We start from the raw sequence: 17284 nt of genomic DNA, 5'->3' as shown, positions 1-17284 counted from the left end.
GAGGCCAAGAAGTCCCATGATCTGCCCTATGTAAGCTGGAGAACCAGGAAGCCAGTAATATAATAACCTGAGTTCCAAGGCCTGAGAACGGGGGGCTAACGATGTAAATCCAGATCTGAGTCAGAAATTCCAAGAACAGGGAGTGACAATGTCTGAGCTCTGGAGAAGATGAATGTCTCTTAAAAATAATTGATTAAAATCATTAATAAATTAAGGTTACTTGGTATAATTTCTGGAGTGGCATGCAGGGGCTACTGGAAATTTTTACTTCTCTCATAGCAGGGATAAAAGCATGGCACGTGTGGTAAGGGACTACAGTGAGGCTGTCTGTGAAAAATAGTTGCAACCACTATTAAATCAAGTCATGATGAAATGTTCTCTTTCTTAGGCCCTAGCAGAGTCTTGTAACTGCTGAACTATTAACATGTTTATGTTTTGTTTACACATTTTTTAACCAACACTTAAAAATCAAGAGATTTCAAGTCCTATTCTGAGCCTGCATTTCTGATTGGCAGGAGTGGAGTCGAAATGGGAAGCAGAGGCCACCTTTAGAAAAGGGTATGTGGTCTCAAGTGGAGTTTAAGTGTTTTTAGTCCCTGTTTAGGAAAATGGAAAATATAACTTAGGACTTTAATAAATTAAAGTATACATTGTGTAATTCTTGGGGGTACCCATTAAAAAGATTTAAAAAAAAAGAACATAGAGTACATAACTTCCAAAACAGTAGATTTTAAAAAATAGATGAAAGGATACTTCAAAAGATGACCAAAAATAAGATTAAAAAATAAAGAAGACACAAGGGAAACAGAGCACACACAATTCATCAGTACCATAGATATAGTGGATTAAATGCTGTGATTAAAAGACAAAGATTGCCTGGGTAGATTTTAAGGTTGTATCTATATACCACAAAAAGGTTGAAAGTGTAATAGTGGAAAATACTTATGTAAATCATAACCAACAGAAAATGTGTAAGCTATATGAAGGAAAATGACTTCAGTAAAATAACAAAAACTTTAAGCGTTACTAGAAATAAAGAGGGTCACTATATAATGAAGCTCAATTCACCAGGAAAATAAACTAAGCTTGTATGTACGTCATATAATTTCAAATTCAAGCAAGAGCTAATAAAATTACAGCTATAAATAGACAAAATCCATCATCAGAGTCAGATTTAAAACATGCTCTTAATAACTGATCAAGGGGAATAAAAAACCAGTAAGACTACAGATAATGTGAACAGAGTTAAGTAATTTGATCTCAAGTGTATACCTTCTGCATACAGGACTTCTTTGTATTGTACGTCTCCTGGTGATAAATTCAGAAAAAGTCTTTGCCTTTGTTTTTGAAAAGCAGTTTTCCTAAAGAATATAATTCTATGTTGACAGGGTTTTTTTTCTTTCAGTACTTTTAAGGAAATCTGATGTCGTCCTTATCTTTGTTCCTCTGTATGTCATGTCCTTTTTATCTGACTACTTTAAACTTTTATCTGTCTGCTTACAATTTTCCCTTTATTACTGGTTTTGAGCAATTTTATTATGCTACTTTTGTGGGTTTTCTTCATGTATCTTGTACTTGGGATTTGTTGAGCTTCTTGGATATGCAGCTGTATAGTGTTCATGTTTGGAAAACACTAGGCCTCAATTGCAGCTCACTGGATTGTTTGTATTGCTGTCTTAAAATCTCTAAACTTTTCTTCTGCCCTGTCTGATCTGCCATTAATCTCACAATTTTTATCCCAGATGTAGTTTTTATCTCTAAAGATCAATTTTGATTTTTAAGTATCTTAATTTTTGAAGATAATTCTATTAACTATTTTAATGTCTTGTCCTAATTCTGACATCTATATCAGTTCTGGGTCAATTTTGACCAGCTATTTTCTTTATTATGACCATGTTTTCCTGCCTCATTGTGTGCCTGGTAATCATTTACTGGATGCCAGACATTGTGAATTTTACTTTTGTGTAAAAAAAAATTTTTTTTTACTCTTGTTCTGCTTAATGTGGAAATTACTTGACCCTTTCAGGTCTTGTTTTATGATTTGTTCATTGGGTCCGGAGCAGTGCTCAGTCTAGGGCTAATTATTTCCATACTACTGAGGCAAGACTTCCCTGAGTTCTCTACCCAATGCTCCATGAATTATACATTTTTTTTTCATTCTGGCCTTTAGGAATATGCACTTTCTAGCCCTGTTTAAAATGCCAACACTATTTCCCCTAATCCTTTTGGATTTTTCTTTCCTTCCCCCTGGTTAGTTTCTCACATAAAACAAAGTGCTCTGAAGAATACCGCACATCAGTGCAGCTCTCTCCTCTCTGGGACTTGGTCCTATGAACTCTTCTTCTCTGGGCCTTTCCAGACTCTCAGCTGTGTCTTCTCACCTCAGTGAATCTCTCAGGTTTTGTCTCACTTACCTTCCTCTGTTTCTTAGCTTGTAAACTCTCAAGGCTGTAAACTCAGGCAATCATAGGGCTCACCACATTTGTTTTCTCTCATGGATTCACTACCTTTCATTCTTGAGGTCACTGTCTTGAAAACCATTGTTTTATGTTGCTTTTTTGGTTTGTTTATTTCATGGGGGAAGGTAAATCCAATCCTTATTACTCCAAATTTATTAGAAGTCAAAGTTCTAAAACTATTTTTTTAATTATGCACAAAACCCTGATTCTTAATAATCCCAAGGGGGACTAATTTAAAAATAGTAAAAACTAAGAATTGCTGAGGTAGTTCTAAAAGGTTAGGAAATTCTGACATAGGTTCTAAGGCACTGGCTCAAAAAGATTTTCATGATATTATCAGTCAGGATAGGTTAGACTTATATTGTAGTAACCACCCCCAAATCTCAATTAGTAACAGCAACAAAAATTTCTCACTCATTTTAAAAGTCCATTGCAAACTGGACCGGTGATTTTTCTGTTCATTAGTTACTCAGATGACAGAGCAACCACCATCTCAAACAGTGCCAGTAAACAAATCGAGGAAAGATAAGAGTCTAGAAGGTCTCATACTGGCAATTCAGTGCTTGAGTTCAGAAGTTACATGTCATATTTGCTTACAATTCATAGACCCAGACAGATTGCCCCACTCACCCATAAAGGAAGTGTAATCCTGTTGTGTCTGGTTCTCTAGGGAGAACCTAACCATCTGGGATCATCTTTCTGGTCAATAGCTATTCAGTGCACTCTCCTTCCTACAGCCCAAATACAGTTTCTCTTCTAAGCAGAAGTAACTCAAAAGTCCCATTAAAGCAATGGCAGCAAGCTCAAAGTTCAGTATCTCCTGCCAGTCTCTAAATTGGGTAATGGTATGCACTAGCCTCCTCTTAACTATTGACCTATGAATTGAAAAGCTATCCGTCTCCTACACATACAAGGTTGAAACAGAAATATAAAGGGGAATTTGGGAGATACACAGTCACTGGCCCAAAACAATTCCTTGATACAAGAATGCTCTACTCTGGTGGCTCAAAAATTCCTTGAGGGGATCCCTAATCCACTGATGTCTATAGCTATTGATCCCACCATCAAAGAGGCCCTTCCTTTTTTCTTTATCCTTCTGACCACATCTGAGGTGGATATTGGGTAATAGGTTCCATCTGCTACATCATATAGAAAGGTGGGAGCCCGAAGGATACAAAAATACTAATTTGAAGGAATATATTCACTCCAATCTTCATAGCAGCATTATCAACAATAGCCAAATTATGGAAAGAGCCCAAATGTCCATCGACTGATGAATGGACAAAGATGTGGTGTATATATACAATGGAATATTACTCAGGCATAAAAAAGAATGAAATCTTGCTATTTGCAATGACATGGATGGAGCCAGAGAGTATTATGCTAAGTGTAATTAAGTCGTCCAGGGAAGGACAAATACCATATGATTTCACTCATACGTGGAATTTAAGAAACAAAACAAATGAACATAGGGGAAAAGAAGAAAGAGACAAACCAAGAAACAGACTCTTAATTACAGAAAACAAACACACTGATGGTTACCAGAGGGGAGGTGGGTGGGGAGACAGGGTAAACAGGTGACGGGATTAGGGCTGGCACTTGTGATGAGCACCAGGTGCTGTATGGAAGTGCTGAGTCACTAGATTCTACACCTGAAACTAATATTACACTGTATTTTAACTACCTGGAATTTAAATAAAAACTTGGAACGAAAAAAAAAAAGTTGGGGACCCAAGGGTTCATTTTAAGACTTGAACATTTATAAACTTTTAGTCTAAATTCATGGTTTCTTTGACAGTATACCTCTCTCCAAATTTTTGCTTTTTATATGATTCCAGTTAGCAATGAGCCAATAGTCACACCCACAATTTTAAAGAAATGGTCCCCACTTAACTGGAGTACCTTGAGCCCATCAGGCATTGATAGAAGACTGACACTTCAGCACCCATTTCCTAAGCCATTTTGTCTACCTGAACAGATTTACTGGGCATTAGTATTTCCAATTCCTGACAGACATTAATATTTAGGAAATAGGAATAAAGAATAACATTTCTGGGAATTCTCAGGAATCCCCAAATTATATGCAATCATCATTCTGTATTTTTCATAACACTATAATTAATATATTTTAAAATAGTTATCACCATAATAAATACTGCATCATTTTTCTGCTAAATGTTTGATATTTTCTGTTAAAAAGACATAAATATGTGATTTCTTAATACGAACGAATGTACTGTGACAATATTATATATTTCAATACCACTCTCTTTGCCTGACATAGATAGACATTTGACAACAGAAAACATTAAATGAAGGAAATATTAGCATAGACGCCAAATTAAAATCATCTTAAACTGTAAGTACTACAAATACTTGTTATAAGTTTATCTTAAAATGAAACTTAAAAGCACACAATGCATTAATTGACCTGATAGTTTTTATCTTTATTTTGTTACAAACATGTCAGACATAGAAACTTATCTTTCATATTCACATTTCTATTAGTTGAATTGCTAAGAATTGTCCAAAAACATCTATAAGCTGGCATTTGGTTACATGTTGATTTATAAAAGTTCTTTTCCTTTTTAATGATGAAAATATTTTGTCGGCTTTCCCTGATTTTGGTCTTGCTGTTGAAATTGATACTGCTTTTTCTAATTTAGAGTTTAGATCAGTTTCTAACTTCATTTCATTATGTGCCAAAACATTTACTTCTTTCCTTTGCATTTCTAGTTAAAGTATTTGCAAAGAACAGCAGCCTTTGGCAAATAATCATACAAACTTAGAAATGCTGACAAGTTTATTTGGTAGTATTTGAATGTTACATTTGGATGTCCCATGAAGGGACAGGACACAGAATCACAGGTCAAAACTGACAATGTAAGGAATTAATTTGCTTCCATGTGTTATTTCTTAGAACACCAGTGATGGGATTTGCATAAAGTATACTCTCTATATATAATCCTATTCATATTTATTTTACTTATAAGAATGACTCACCGTTAGTAGCAGACAGGAACATAGACATACATTCATAACATGGCAATAGCTACAAGTAAGACTGAATGATCAGGTTGTGACAACTTCTCTTCCATGTCCTCCTGTTCTGATTCCTGGAAATGTTGAACTTATTCTTGGACTCTATATCAGCATTCCCCATTCTTGCTTTTGTGCTTGACTTCAGTGGATTCCTTCAGTCCAATAATGGCTCTAAATTCATTACTAAGCTTTAATTCTTGCTTAGTTGCAATTCTTCTTCCTGTTTCACTAATTTCCTGAATGATGGGTCATGAGATTCAGAAAAATACATAAATTTCCCAAGAAATGCTGTGAAAGAATTCCTACATAGAAACACTATGGAGGCAGGATCTCCTTAACCAAATTAGATATTTAAAACAATTAGTATGATGGCCATATTCTTGAATTAATTTAGCTTTGTTACTTAAAGGCTTTCTTGTTCAACTGATTGGGGATGAGAAGTTCTGTCTTTCCCAGCTTTTCAAGTGCCTGAATTTCTGGACTTTTCTTATTTTGTTTCCAATGGACATCTTACCATTTCTCATCTGGGTTCATGTCTTTCTTAAAATGCAACTGTCAAATGCAACTAATAAACAAAATTGTTATCCAAACTCTTCCAATAGAGATAAAACTTCACTATATTATTTTTCTTCCAAGTATTGCAGGCAAGTTTACCAAATGTTTCACCACAGCAAATGTGGATCACCTCATGTAGCTTTACCACCTGTCACCTAAGCCAATGCAATATAGTTTAATTTAGTTCAATTTTGCTTCTTTTTATGGCAGCACTCCACTTTCAGTGCTAATCCTGTATCAAATGAGGTATTCCCTAACTGTATTAACTTAAAACAAAAATGGTTATTTCTCCCTCACGCTATATGTCCATCTAAACAGGGAGGCTAGGTTTACAGTCCCTCAGGAACCCAGCCTGATGCAGCAATCATCATCACCATGTCAGAGAGAAAAGAAAGTTCTAAAGAGTCTCGTATCAACACTTAAATGATCCAAATTGAAATAACTTTTCACTCACAACTCACTGGCTAGGTAACAGTCATATTACCACACACTGGAAATATTTGGTGAATAGCATAAATTAAAGTCACAATAGGTTAAAAAAGCTAAATTTGTTTGAAGAGTCAAAATAAAATCTAGATAAGTAAACTCTTAACTCTAGGAGTTCATACTGGAACAAGAAGCTTTCCACAAGCATCATGGGAAGATAATTCAAGTTAAGTATTGGTATTTGGCTACTTAAAAACTAAATATTCTTCAATCTAATATTGCACTTAGACTTCCTACAGGTAATAACAAATAAAGACCAAAATTTATGAAGTGAGAGCTTCCCTGTAGTCTTTATAATAGTGACAATAAAATAATTATAAAATTATGATATACTTACATAAAAATATAGAGCAGGTGCTAGCAAACGTTTTCTTAAAATGCCAGATTTAAGCTTTGGGCCTGTGAGCCAAATGGTCTCTGTCCGGTACAGTTGTGCTATTGCAGTGCAAAAACTACAACAGACAATATATAAACAAATGATATGGGTATTTTCTAATACAATTTTGTTTATAAAAACAGGTGGCCAACTGTGGGTCACTGTCTGCTAGCCCCTGATACAGAACAATTAAAGTCATATTTTTAAGGCAGTGGATGAAGACTTGAAATATTTAAAAAATTTAAAATTATAGTTTAAATTCTCCCAAATTCCCCACAAATGGCAAGTTATACTTTAAGATTTAAAGGGTTTTAGTCATTTTTAAAAAGAGGTTGGATTGGGTGAGTGATACAGTCAATTTTTCTGTTCTGTTTTTGGAAAAGCCAAATGACCCCAGATGTATCTGGGATATTTTCTAGAAACCAAAATCCAAGGTAACTTCTGTGATCAGCAGGTATTCAGGCCATTAACATCTATAGCTATGGCTTCATTTACAGCTTAGCTCAATAATCTTCATGGTGATACACTGTGTCATCAAAGAAGACTATACTATATGCTTAGTATATTCATTTAAATAATGAAACTGGTTTTATAATATTTTTAACATGCAATTTACATAACTGTAAAAGTGATTTCTCAGGATATCTCATTCCTCTACAAAGTTACATTTGTTGCTAAAGATGTGTTTAATTCCTTACAAGTATCTTTTAATTTATAGCTTTTGAGGTAAAAATTAAACACTGCCATAACTTTTAAAAATCTAATACTATTTTTTTGTCTACATGGATCTGCACGTGTCTCATTTGAAAAAATAATTTAAAAATAACTTTCTCTCTTTTAATACTTAGAAATAGGTAAGTTAAATGTTTCATTTCTTAACTGAAAAAACAAGTCTTATTGTTAAGGTAATCTAGTAAAAATGAAATATTTGCACTTCTTCTGTAGTGTCTACATACATACAAAAGTACTATTTCATTGAAGTCAGTATAAGTGAGTGGTTTTGCAGTAATGATTTTGATGGAACAAAAATGATCATGTCAACCATGAAGTAAAAAATGACATTACAGAAGCCTACAAAATTTAATGATGTTAAATTTATATAATTATTATATAAAGTATATCTTTAGTGGCTCAGTTGGTTAAGCATCCAACTTTGGCTCAGGTCATGATCTCATGGTTCGGGAGTTCGAGCCCTGCGTCAGGCTCTGCGCTGACACCTAGAGCTTGAAGCCTGCTTCAGATTCTGTTTCAGAATCAAGATCAAATTTCATTCAAATCTTAGCTTTTTAACCTTAGGCCAATAATTGCCTAGATATTTGGTTTCCTCATCTTTTTACTTACAGCTAAAACAAAGTGACTTGTATATTATCAGTTCCTTTTTAAAATGTTTAGAATAGTTCTTAAAAAAATTCATGGATGAAAAAAATTCCAATTTCCTCCCTATTGGAGAGTCACAAAGGGGAAGAAAGAATACAAATAAATATGGCATTCAGATTTTCAATGTAAATTAAAAGTATATCCACAAAATGAATATAATGCTTCTTAGTGTCACTGAACTGCACTTAAAATCAATCCTAAGTTTAGTGTCAGGTAACAGGGAACTATTATACACTAAGGCACCTTGGTAGGTAGTTCCTAGGCAAACAGTCACTAGAGTGCATCACTGGCTTTCACTGTCAGATTAAGTCAGTCTAAGCACTCTAAAGCAGGCAAAGGCAAACCACAATCCATGGGCCAAACATTCTTGTTTTGTAAATAAAGTTTTATTGGAACACAAACAGGCTATTATTTACATTACATCTACAGCTGCTTTCAAGCTACAAGGAAGAGTTGAGAATAATTGTGACCGTATGGTCCACAATTATTTACTATCTGGCCCTACACAGAAGTTTGCTGTCCGCTGTTCTAAAGCACTGCTACTCAAAGGCTAGGTCTGTGCACCTGAACTGTTTGTTCCTCAATGGAAATAAGGAGATGGTATGAGAACATAAACCAATTATGTTACCAAATACAATGCTTATTTCAACTACACTTTTGTTTTCATTGCCAGACTTTCCTTAGAGTTTGGTACAGTTTCCTCTTCTCCTAATGGATAGGCATAAACAGTTCACTGATTAGCTATGTTGAACACAACTACTCTAAAGGTATATAGCCACAGAAGAAGGAACTACCCAAAGCTCAAAGGGATAACAGTGTCATTAGAGACTTATTTTGGCACAGTGATCTAGGGTTTTGTACATTAGGTGATCTGCCAGCCGATTAATTGAATAAGATTCAGAAAATAGTCTTTACATAGACTTTCTTCTACTCCTTCACTTCTAAGGTTTAAATTACTCCAAAAATCTTGTCCGCTATAGTTTTATGTTTCAACAAGGTGAAGGGTAACAGCTAAAAAGTCCCTCTCTCCCTATCTTTTCTTGGTAGCAGGAAAGATGAAAATATGTGACCCCCTCAAAAAAAAAAAAACTTTTCAAGAAAGTAAGTCAATAATATATTTTGCCTGTTTACTCTTTTTACTTTGCTGGGCAGATAGAAAACTAGAATAGTAAATTATATTTCTCTTGCAATAAAAGAATTTTTAAAGCAGATATATTCTCTGTAAATATTAACAGTATTTTCCCCTGTACTTTAAGTCCTAATTTAAAATAAATCATGCATCAATTAAAGAATACAGAATGAAATCCTACCACTAACTTCAACATGAAATTTCCTTGAACAAGTATACAATTTCTAAAGGCGCCAAAGGTAATCCAACTCAAGCAGGTTTCTGAAAAATAAAATTATTCAGGGACAGATTTTTATTGCAAATATTTACTCAAAAACTACTATATACAGCAGAATTTTAATAGCCATTTAAAACATTTAACATTCAATGAAACAAAATTTAAGAATTCAAAGCACATTTTAAGAAGTAAAAATGTAGCATTTTAAATAAAATTTTAAGTACTTTAAAGCAAACTACTTTATCCACATTATTTATTTCTATATCTACTATTTTCTAGATGATAAAAAACAACTGAAAAATCTATTTAGCAGCCATTTTATGGATAAAATAGGATATGGATAAATTAGACTAAATGTCCCAAACCAATTTTTTACATCACTGCTTTAGGTCCCATTTGAAGTTTCTATTTTACAATTAAAGAAAAAGTCACTTAAACATGGCATGAGCCAGGACATGTTTTCCATTTACTGCTTTACAATATCTACATTATACCATACTTTGGTTTGGTGTCCAGACCATTTTTATGGGTCTATTTCTAAAGATCATTAAAACAATATTAAAAGCATAATAGCTACAGGAGTTTCAACAGTGGGTTTCTATTTTATACAACTAGCACATCAAGGGATTTCTGCACAGCTTACACACTGACAAAAAGCACAAATATAAATTTACATATTAATAATGTCACTTTCACTGAAAGTTTAATTAAGGTAAGCTTACAGCCTTGCAGGCTCACACTTGTAGGGAGGTACACAGATTCAAATATTCTGTTTACATGCTTGTGACAGTCTGGAATGTTATATTAAATCCAAAATTAACTTTACGTTCATCCAAATTCCCATTAGATCAATTAACTTAGCACTCTAAGCATGCCCCTTTACCAGCATCATACTCGAAATGAAGCCTTCATTAACAATGACTATCAGTCATTACTTTAAATCAATTACTCCCAAAAGGTATGTGGTTTCCAAATCTCTTCCTTTAAGTAACCTGAAAAGAATATATAGCTACTAAGAACTTTTAGCTTAGGACTGATGGAAGTTTCAAAAGCTTTATCATTATAATTAATATTCTAAAAATCAATTCATACTGGCCACCGACTTCTCTTCAAAAACTGTAAAATGAGACTTTTCCATTGCAAACTTAGCTTTCTTTAAAATCCATAATAGTTTTAAAGGCTTTTTGGAAATCCATACAAATCATGCTATTATGGGTGAATTGATTTCTTTAATAACCTGGATTGAACATACAGGTAAAGTGTAGATGAATGACCTCCTCACATTTTTCTATTTCTGAACTCTACAGAACAGCACCACTGAGTTCACCTGATAGCACTGTTCCAAATGTTATTACCGTTGGTACACTAAACTTAGAATGACTAATAAATTTCAACTTCTTTCTTTTTCATCTGCCAGGTCTACTGTTGTCTCTGTTGTGCTAGGGCTATTTTCCCCAGGAACACTGCCAGTTTGATCAGATACTACGTCATCAGTCTTGGCTGAAGGATCACCACTACCTTTCTGAAGAATCTCTGTGGCTTCATACTCAAGTACCTCTGATGGAGTCAAAGGTTCTAAATGAATACTGCCTTGCTCACTAACATCAGAACTAATAGATTCAGGTTCATCTCTTTTTCTCAAAAATTGATCAATGCTAACATCACCAGATGTTAACCGCAAATCCTTAACATTCTTTGAAGAAAACTTAGCTTCACTGGAGTTGGAATCTTCATTCTGATCACAAGAAATTATGTTTCCTGAACTTTGGCACATCTTCAACTCCATTTTCTGACAAACGTGCTCTATTTGTTTTTCCTTTTCTACTTTATTTGCATCAATATTTGAATCATGGCTGAAGATATTCTTTAAGCCAGTTTTCTGATCTTCAAGACAGGTATCATTTTCCTTATTTGACACTGTTATGCTTTCTTCATTTTTTGTTGCTAATGAGCCTTCAAATGAATTTGTAACACATTCATTTTTTTCTTCCTCTGAAGAAGCTTTATCTTGTTTACTGAAAAAATAAAGCCATTTATTATCTATTCCTTTATAACACATTGTATTTGAACACTATCAAAATAAAGACATGCTCTTAAAAAAAAAAAAAAAAAAGATCAAAGCACATTTGCCAAAACAGAAAACAAACAAACAAAATAACCCAAATCCCCAGTCCTTGCCATGTACTTTAGGAGGTGGCCAGTTTCTTAGGCATGAGACTGAGAAACTCCAGAGTCACATCTTAAAAGGAGACCTGGGGAATCTATCAAAACTGGTTTTAGTCCTGATAATCATCACTTTCAACTGTTCACACTCTTGCCTATCTAGGTTAAAATTTAAGCATTCTTATTAATTTGTAACTTTAAAGAAGAAGTGAACATATTTGGAAAAAAACTATTTTTTTAATGTTTATTTTTGAGAGAGAGAGACAGAGACAGAGAAAGAGCATGAGTGGGGGAGGGGTAGAGAGAGAGGGAGACACAGAATCTGAAGCAGCTCTAGGCTCTGAGCTGTCAGCACAGAGCCCCAAGTTGGGCTTGAGCCCACAAGCCATGAGATCATGACCTGAGCAGAAGGTGGACGCTTAACCTACTGAGCCACCCAGGAGCACCGGAAAAAAACTACTTTTTAAATGATTTCTATATCCTCTTAATTAGAGTGTCTTTCCCTATGCAAAATTAAATAAGCATTCATAAATATTTCCCTAATATTTAATAGCTGAATTAAAAAAAACAAACATATGCCTGAAAAAATATATGTAAATATATACAACATGCATACATAAATATGTTTGTTTGTATATATAAACGTTTATGTGTGTATAAGTGTGTGTGTTCACACTTACCCTGGCATGTTAACACAAACTATGTAGTGAATCATAAAATATTAGATGATTTCAGGAGTAGATTCCAGTGATTCATCCCAACAAGTGTATAACACCCAGTGCTCATCCCAGCAACTGTCCTTTATTATTTAATAGAGTAAATCACCTACATTCTACTACTTTTCTTCCTAAGTTTAATAGTTTAAAAATGGAAAAGATATTGGTACAAAGACACTCATAAAAACAATGTCTAAATAGTGAATACAGAAACAACCTAATACTAACAAAAGAACAATAATTTAAATAAACAATTATGGTAGTAAATAGAACATATGAATCTTCCTTTAAACATTGTTGGTTTCCAAACCAAATCCCATTAGGATTTTTAACTAACTACTCATTATTAAAACTATAAATTAATTTGGAAAATGGCCTATTATGCAGTAGTTGTTAATTAGTTATTTTCTATCACAGTAAGTTTGCATTTCTTCATTTAGATCCTGCACAGTTCTCATTTTTTGCTCCTCTTGTGAAGAATATTATATTTTATAATCACATTATTGGTATATTGAAAGATTCAGATTTTTATAACAAACTACCTTAATTTATACTCTCACTAATTTCATTCTTAGCTCATTTTCTTGGATCTTATAGGTCAATTATGCCATCTGCAAACAATTAGTTTATTTTCCTCATTTAAATTTATATAATTTTTATTTTTATTCAGATCTTATTGGACTAACTACAATTTATAGAAAACATTATAGAGAGGTGACTAGTCTGTTTTGTCTAACTCCTTTGTTGAAATTTTGTTAACCATTGCCCTGTCCCCAAATTCTAGGTGAAGAAAGGGCTAAATAATTTTTCTAGCAAAGTCTAAGAAACACCTTCATAAGGCCTTATTCCATAATTTTCTTCTCAGGGGCAATAGATGAATCACTCTTATTTGGTTAACTAGCACCCTACACCTTACGCTGTATAGCTGTATATAAAATACACAGCATAAACATAGCCATGGGGAAATTACTTAACTTGAAAGATAAAATAAAATTATCTTTATCTGGAATTAAGTTCTAATTTGAATGTTAGATTCTCTTTTGTTAAGAAAGCTTCTAAAATGTCTTGGGCTCTTTAGTGTTGATCAGAGAATTACATTTTTAAAAGCCAATTCCTGAAGTTTGAAACTTTTATGAGTTCCCACCAAAAGTTTTATAGCTTTTGAAAATACTTTAGGAAGAAAAGATTTTAAGATGATCTGTTTGCAAAAATTGTCCCCATCTGTCTTGTAACTTGTAGTATCTTATAACTGTTTTCATTTGATAGGAGCAATTAAAATCTGTTAACATTTTATTTACTAATAAGTACTTTTTAAAATTTAACAACTGTAAGGTGTTTAAAAGATGTTTAAAAGATGTCAAAACTTAAAAAATGATTTTAAAACTAAGGATATACAGTATATTTTTGTTGTATTAAAATTTCAAAATTTTATTTTAATTAAAACTAAAATAACAGGGTACCTGGGTGGCTGAGTCATTGAAACGCCAGCTCTTGGTTTCGGCTTAGGTCACAATCTCATGGTTTCATGGGTTTGAGCTCCACAGAGGGCTCTCTATTGGCAGTGCGGAGCCTGCTTGGGATCCTCTCTCTCCCTCTCTCTCTGCCCCTCCCCCATTTGTGAGCTCTGCCTCACTCTCTTTCTCAAAATAAATAAATAAGCTTAAAAAAAAACTAAACAAAATAACTGAAATATCAATTCACTAAAATAATGCAGTTCAAGTATCAAGCTTTTTATATACTTGAATTTCAAGAGAGTCAGTTTTTCCTTATATTTACCTTTCAGAATTTGATGTTTCTGTTTCTCCTTCAGCCATATTAGTTCTTGTAATTTCCTGAAACGATTAAGAATGTTTCTTTTATATTCATAGTTAGGCTTAAATTAAACTACTTTAATGATACTAAACTTTCTAGATTAAAGGAACATAAATGTTCAACCTAACATACCAAAGAAATAGAAAAACAATTTCTTAATCTAAAGTATGTACTAGAATAATTCTCAAAAGCAGACTTTAAAAAATTGTTAAAAAAAAAAACCTATCAGAATTTCAGTATACCAAGTTTCCAAATCAAGGTCATGAAGCAATTACCCAGTTATAACAATACCCGTTTTTCTTAGACTGTTTAAAATGTGGACTCTAGTTACAATCACTTGAATAGAAACACAACTTGAATTTGAAAACAAGTTGCATCCATAGTAATTTTATACAAATATATTAAATACAAACATTTATATAAAACATTTCTGAAATTATAATTTCATTTTGGAGTCATGTTAGCCCTTTGTATAATATGAGATGATAGATTAAATATTTTGCTTACTTGAAATGTTTTACAGGGAGAAAAGAATGCAATAAAATTTCAGTAAGCCAGAGACCAGACCAACAGTTCATAACAATTACTGATTATTGAGCATGTATGATGCATGAGGTAGTATGTTAAGAGCTTTGCTTCATTATCTCATTTAATCTTCATGTTAGACATTCTCAATTCCATTTTTATAATAAGAAATATGATTATGTAGGTTAAATAGAGAACCCTAGGCAATAACCACAATAAATGGTAAAGATTCAAATCTAGGTCTAGTTCTTAACTACTATAGGGATTGACTATTGAAATTGATAAGGGTGTATTAATCACATACATTTATTTTTTTTACTCTCCTAAAACCCTGCTAAATTGAGGCAAAGATATGAAATATTTTCATTCATAAAGACCACAAAAACACCAAACCATACTAATCGTCAATGAGATTTCAACAAATTTTTAGATGGAAAGTGACTGTAAGAGTACAAGTTAACTTTGCAGCATGGAGGAAGTTACAACTAAATACCTGAGTAAATGAGTGCAAGGAGAAGAGAATCAATTTGTCCAGGGAACTTAAGCAATCTGGTATTTGGAGTAATTCGGTATAATATCCAGTACATAAAAAATAAAAATGAAGCACAAGGACTGCTGAGAAATCTAAATGCTCTTTCCCCAACTCATATAACAGATACCTACTCTTTCCTCTACCACAGAGGCTAAAGGTTAACTTTATGAACTAAAGAGAATCTAGACTTGTGAACACCAGGAATGGCAAAGGGCAGCCATGAGGTACTGGGAGAAAACAGAAAAATTTAGTCAAATTCCATAAACTGAATAAAGGTCCCTACAGTTCTCCCTGACTAGTTCCCAAAATGCTAGCAGCTGGAGGGATCACTCTTCACTCTACTACCAACATCTGGAATCTAGAAGATTCTTCTTTGGAGAAAATTATTAGATTCAAGACAGACAAGGTTTCCTATAATGACTTTGAAAGCATCTTCCTCACCAAAGAATTAGTTCATCAGCATCTGATTTTCCTATGGGAAGTCTGAACAATTCCCATACAGACTATGCAGATTGTATAGACCACTAATCCAGAAGAATTAACTAACCTTCATATTATAATACATGTCAACAGTTCTCCAAGTGTGTTTCACAGATACCTTGGGCCTCCAAGACACTTTCAGGAGGCAGGTGAAGTTAAAACTCTTGGTACAAAAGCAGTAGTGAGTAATATGCTGGCATCTCAACATCAATCAAGGCAGTGGCATCAACCCAAAACTACACTAGAAGTCACTAAATAATTCTTCACTGGCAAACACCAGCAGCAACACTCACTTTATTAAATATCAATCTCTGAGTTCATGTCTTTTGAATATTCTATGTGATAAAACAGAAGAATGCACAAAGCACTGCTATTGTATACTGAAAACACTTGGGTCTGAGACTGAGTTGCAAGTTGAATTTAAGCATATTTTTTTCATAGAATATCATTTTTATTTTAAAGGATGACTGTCAAACTGAATATTGAAACTTGGTTATTTAGGAGATATTTTCTTAAAATTGACAAAGTAAGCCTGTCATATCAAAGAAACAACTGACAGTGTTTATTGCCATAATAAAATTAAACAAAAATTAAATTTTAGGAAAACTTGCATTCACCATTGATTAGATTAATGAATAATAATGAATGTGCTTACTTGGAATTATACATAAAACATGTCAACACTTGCAAGATCTATGTAACACAGTGAACCATTATTTCCAAATGACTAATCTATGATGCTATAAAATCATTTGTGAATGATTCAATCAAAGTGTAAGACAGACCAATAGATTTTAATGCAACAAAGCATAAAATAGTTCAGTGATATGGAATCAAATCCTGCACTGCAAAAAACCTTTAAGAAAACTTCCACTTGTCTACTTTTTTAAAATTAATTAATTAATTTTCAATTTAAAAAAATGTTTTATTTATTTTTTGAGACAGAGAAAGAGAGAGCATGAGCAGGGGAGGGGCAGAGAGAGGGAGACACAGAATCTGAAGCAGGCTCCAGGCTCTGAGCTGTCAGCACAGAGCCCGATGAGGGGCTCGAACTCACAAACCGTGAGATCATGACCTGAGCCGAAGTCGGACGCTCAACCGACTGAACCACCCAGGAACCCCAAAATGTATTTATTTTTTAATTTACATCCAAGTTAGTTAGCATTAAGTGCAACGATGATTTCAGGAGATTTCTTATTGCACCTTACCCATTTAGTCCATCCCCCCCTCCAGCAATCCTTTGTTTGTTCTCCATATTTAAGAGTCTCTTATATTTTGTCCCCCTCCTTTTTTTATACTATTTTGGCTTCCCTTCCCTTATGTTCATCTGTTTTGTATCTTAAAGTCCTCATATGAGTGAAGTCATATGATATTTGTCTTTCTCTGCTGATTTCGCTTAGCATAATACCCTCTAG

At 33.5% G+C, this 17284-nt stretch overlaps 1 protein-coding gene across 4 annotated transcripts in view; it reads right to left on the bottom strand.

Moving 5' to 3' along the window:
• Nucleotides 1-8662: 8662 nt before the first annotated feature.
• ZNF280D (zinc finger protein 280D) overlaps nucleotides 8663-17284 on the bottom strand; it is a 143334-nt gene continuing 134712 nt past the window's right edge. For 3 of the 4 annotated variants that reach the window (XM_030318109.1, XM_030318107.1, XM_030318108.1), the window contains 2 exons: nucleotides 14297-14352; nucleotides 8663-11656 (listed from right to left, as the gene is read on the bottom strand). In XM_030318109.1, the coding sequence (XP_030173969.1) occupies nucleotides 11032-11656; nucleotides 14297-14352 (681 nt within the window). In that variant the 3' untranslated portion in view covers nucleotides 8663-11031. Of the gene's footprint in view, nucleotides 11657-14296; nucleotides 14353-17284 lie in introns of those variants that run through there. The other variant, XM_030318111.1, reaches the window with a different exon arrangement.

Source organism: Lynx canadensis, chromosome B3 (genome assembly GCF_007474595.2).
Source record: "Lynx canadensis isolate LIC74 chromosome B3, mLynCan4.pri.v2, whole genome shotgun sequence".
NCBI classification, from domain to species: Eukaryota; Metazoa; Chordata; class Mammalia; order Carnivora; family Felidae; genus Lynx; species Lynx canadensis.
Note: the sequence above shows the minus strand (reverse complement) of the source record. Positions and strands in the feature narration are given on the sequence as shown.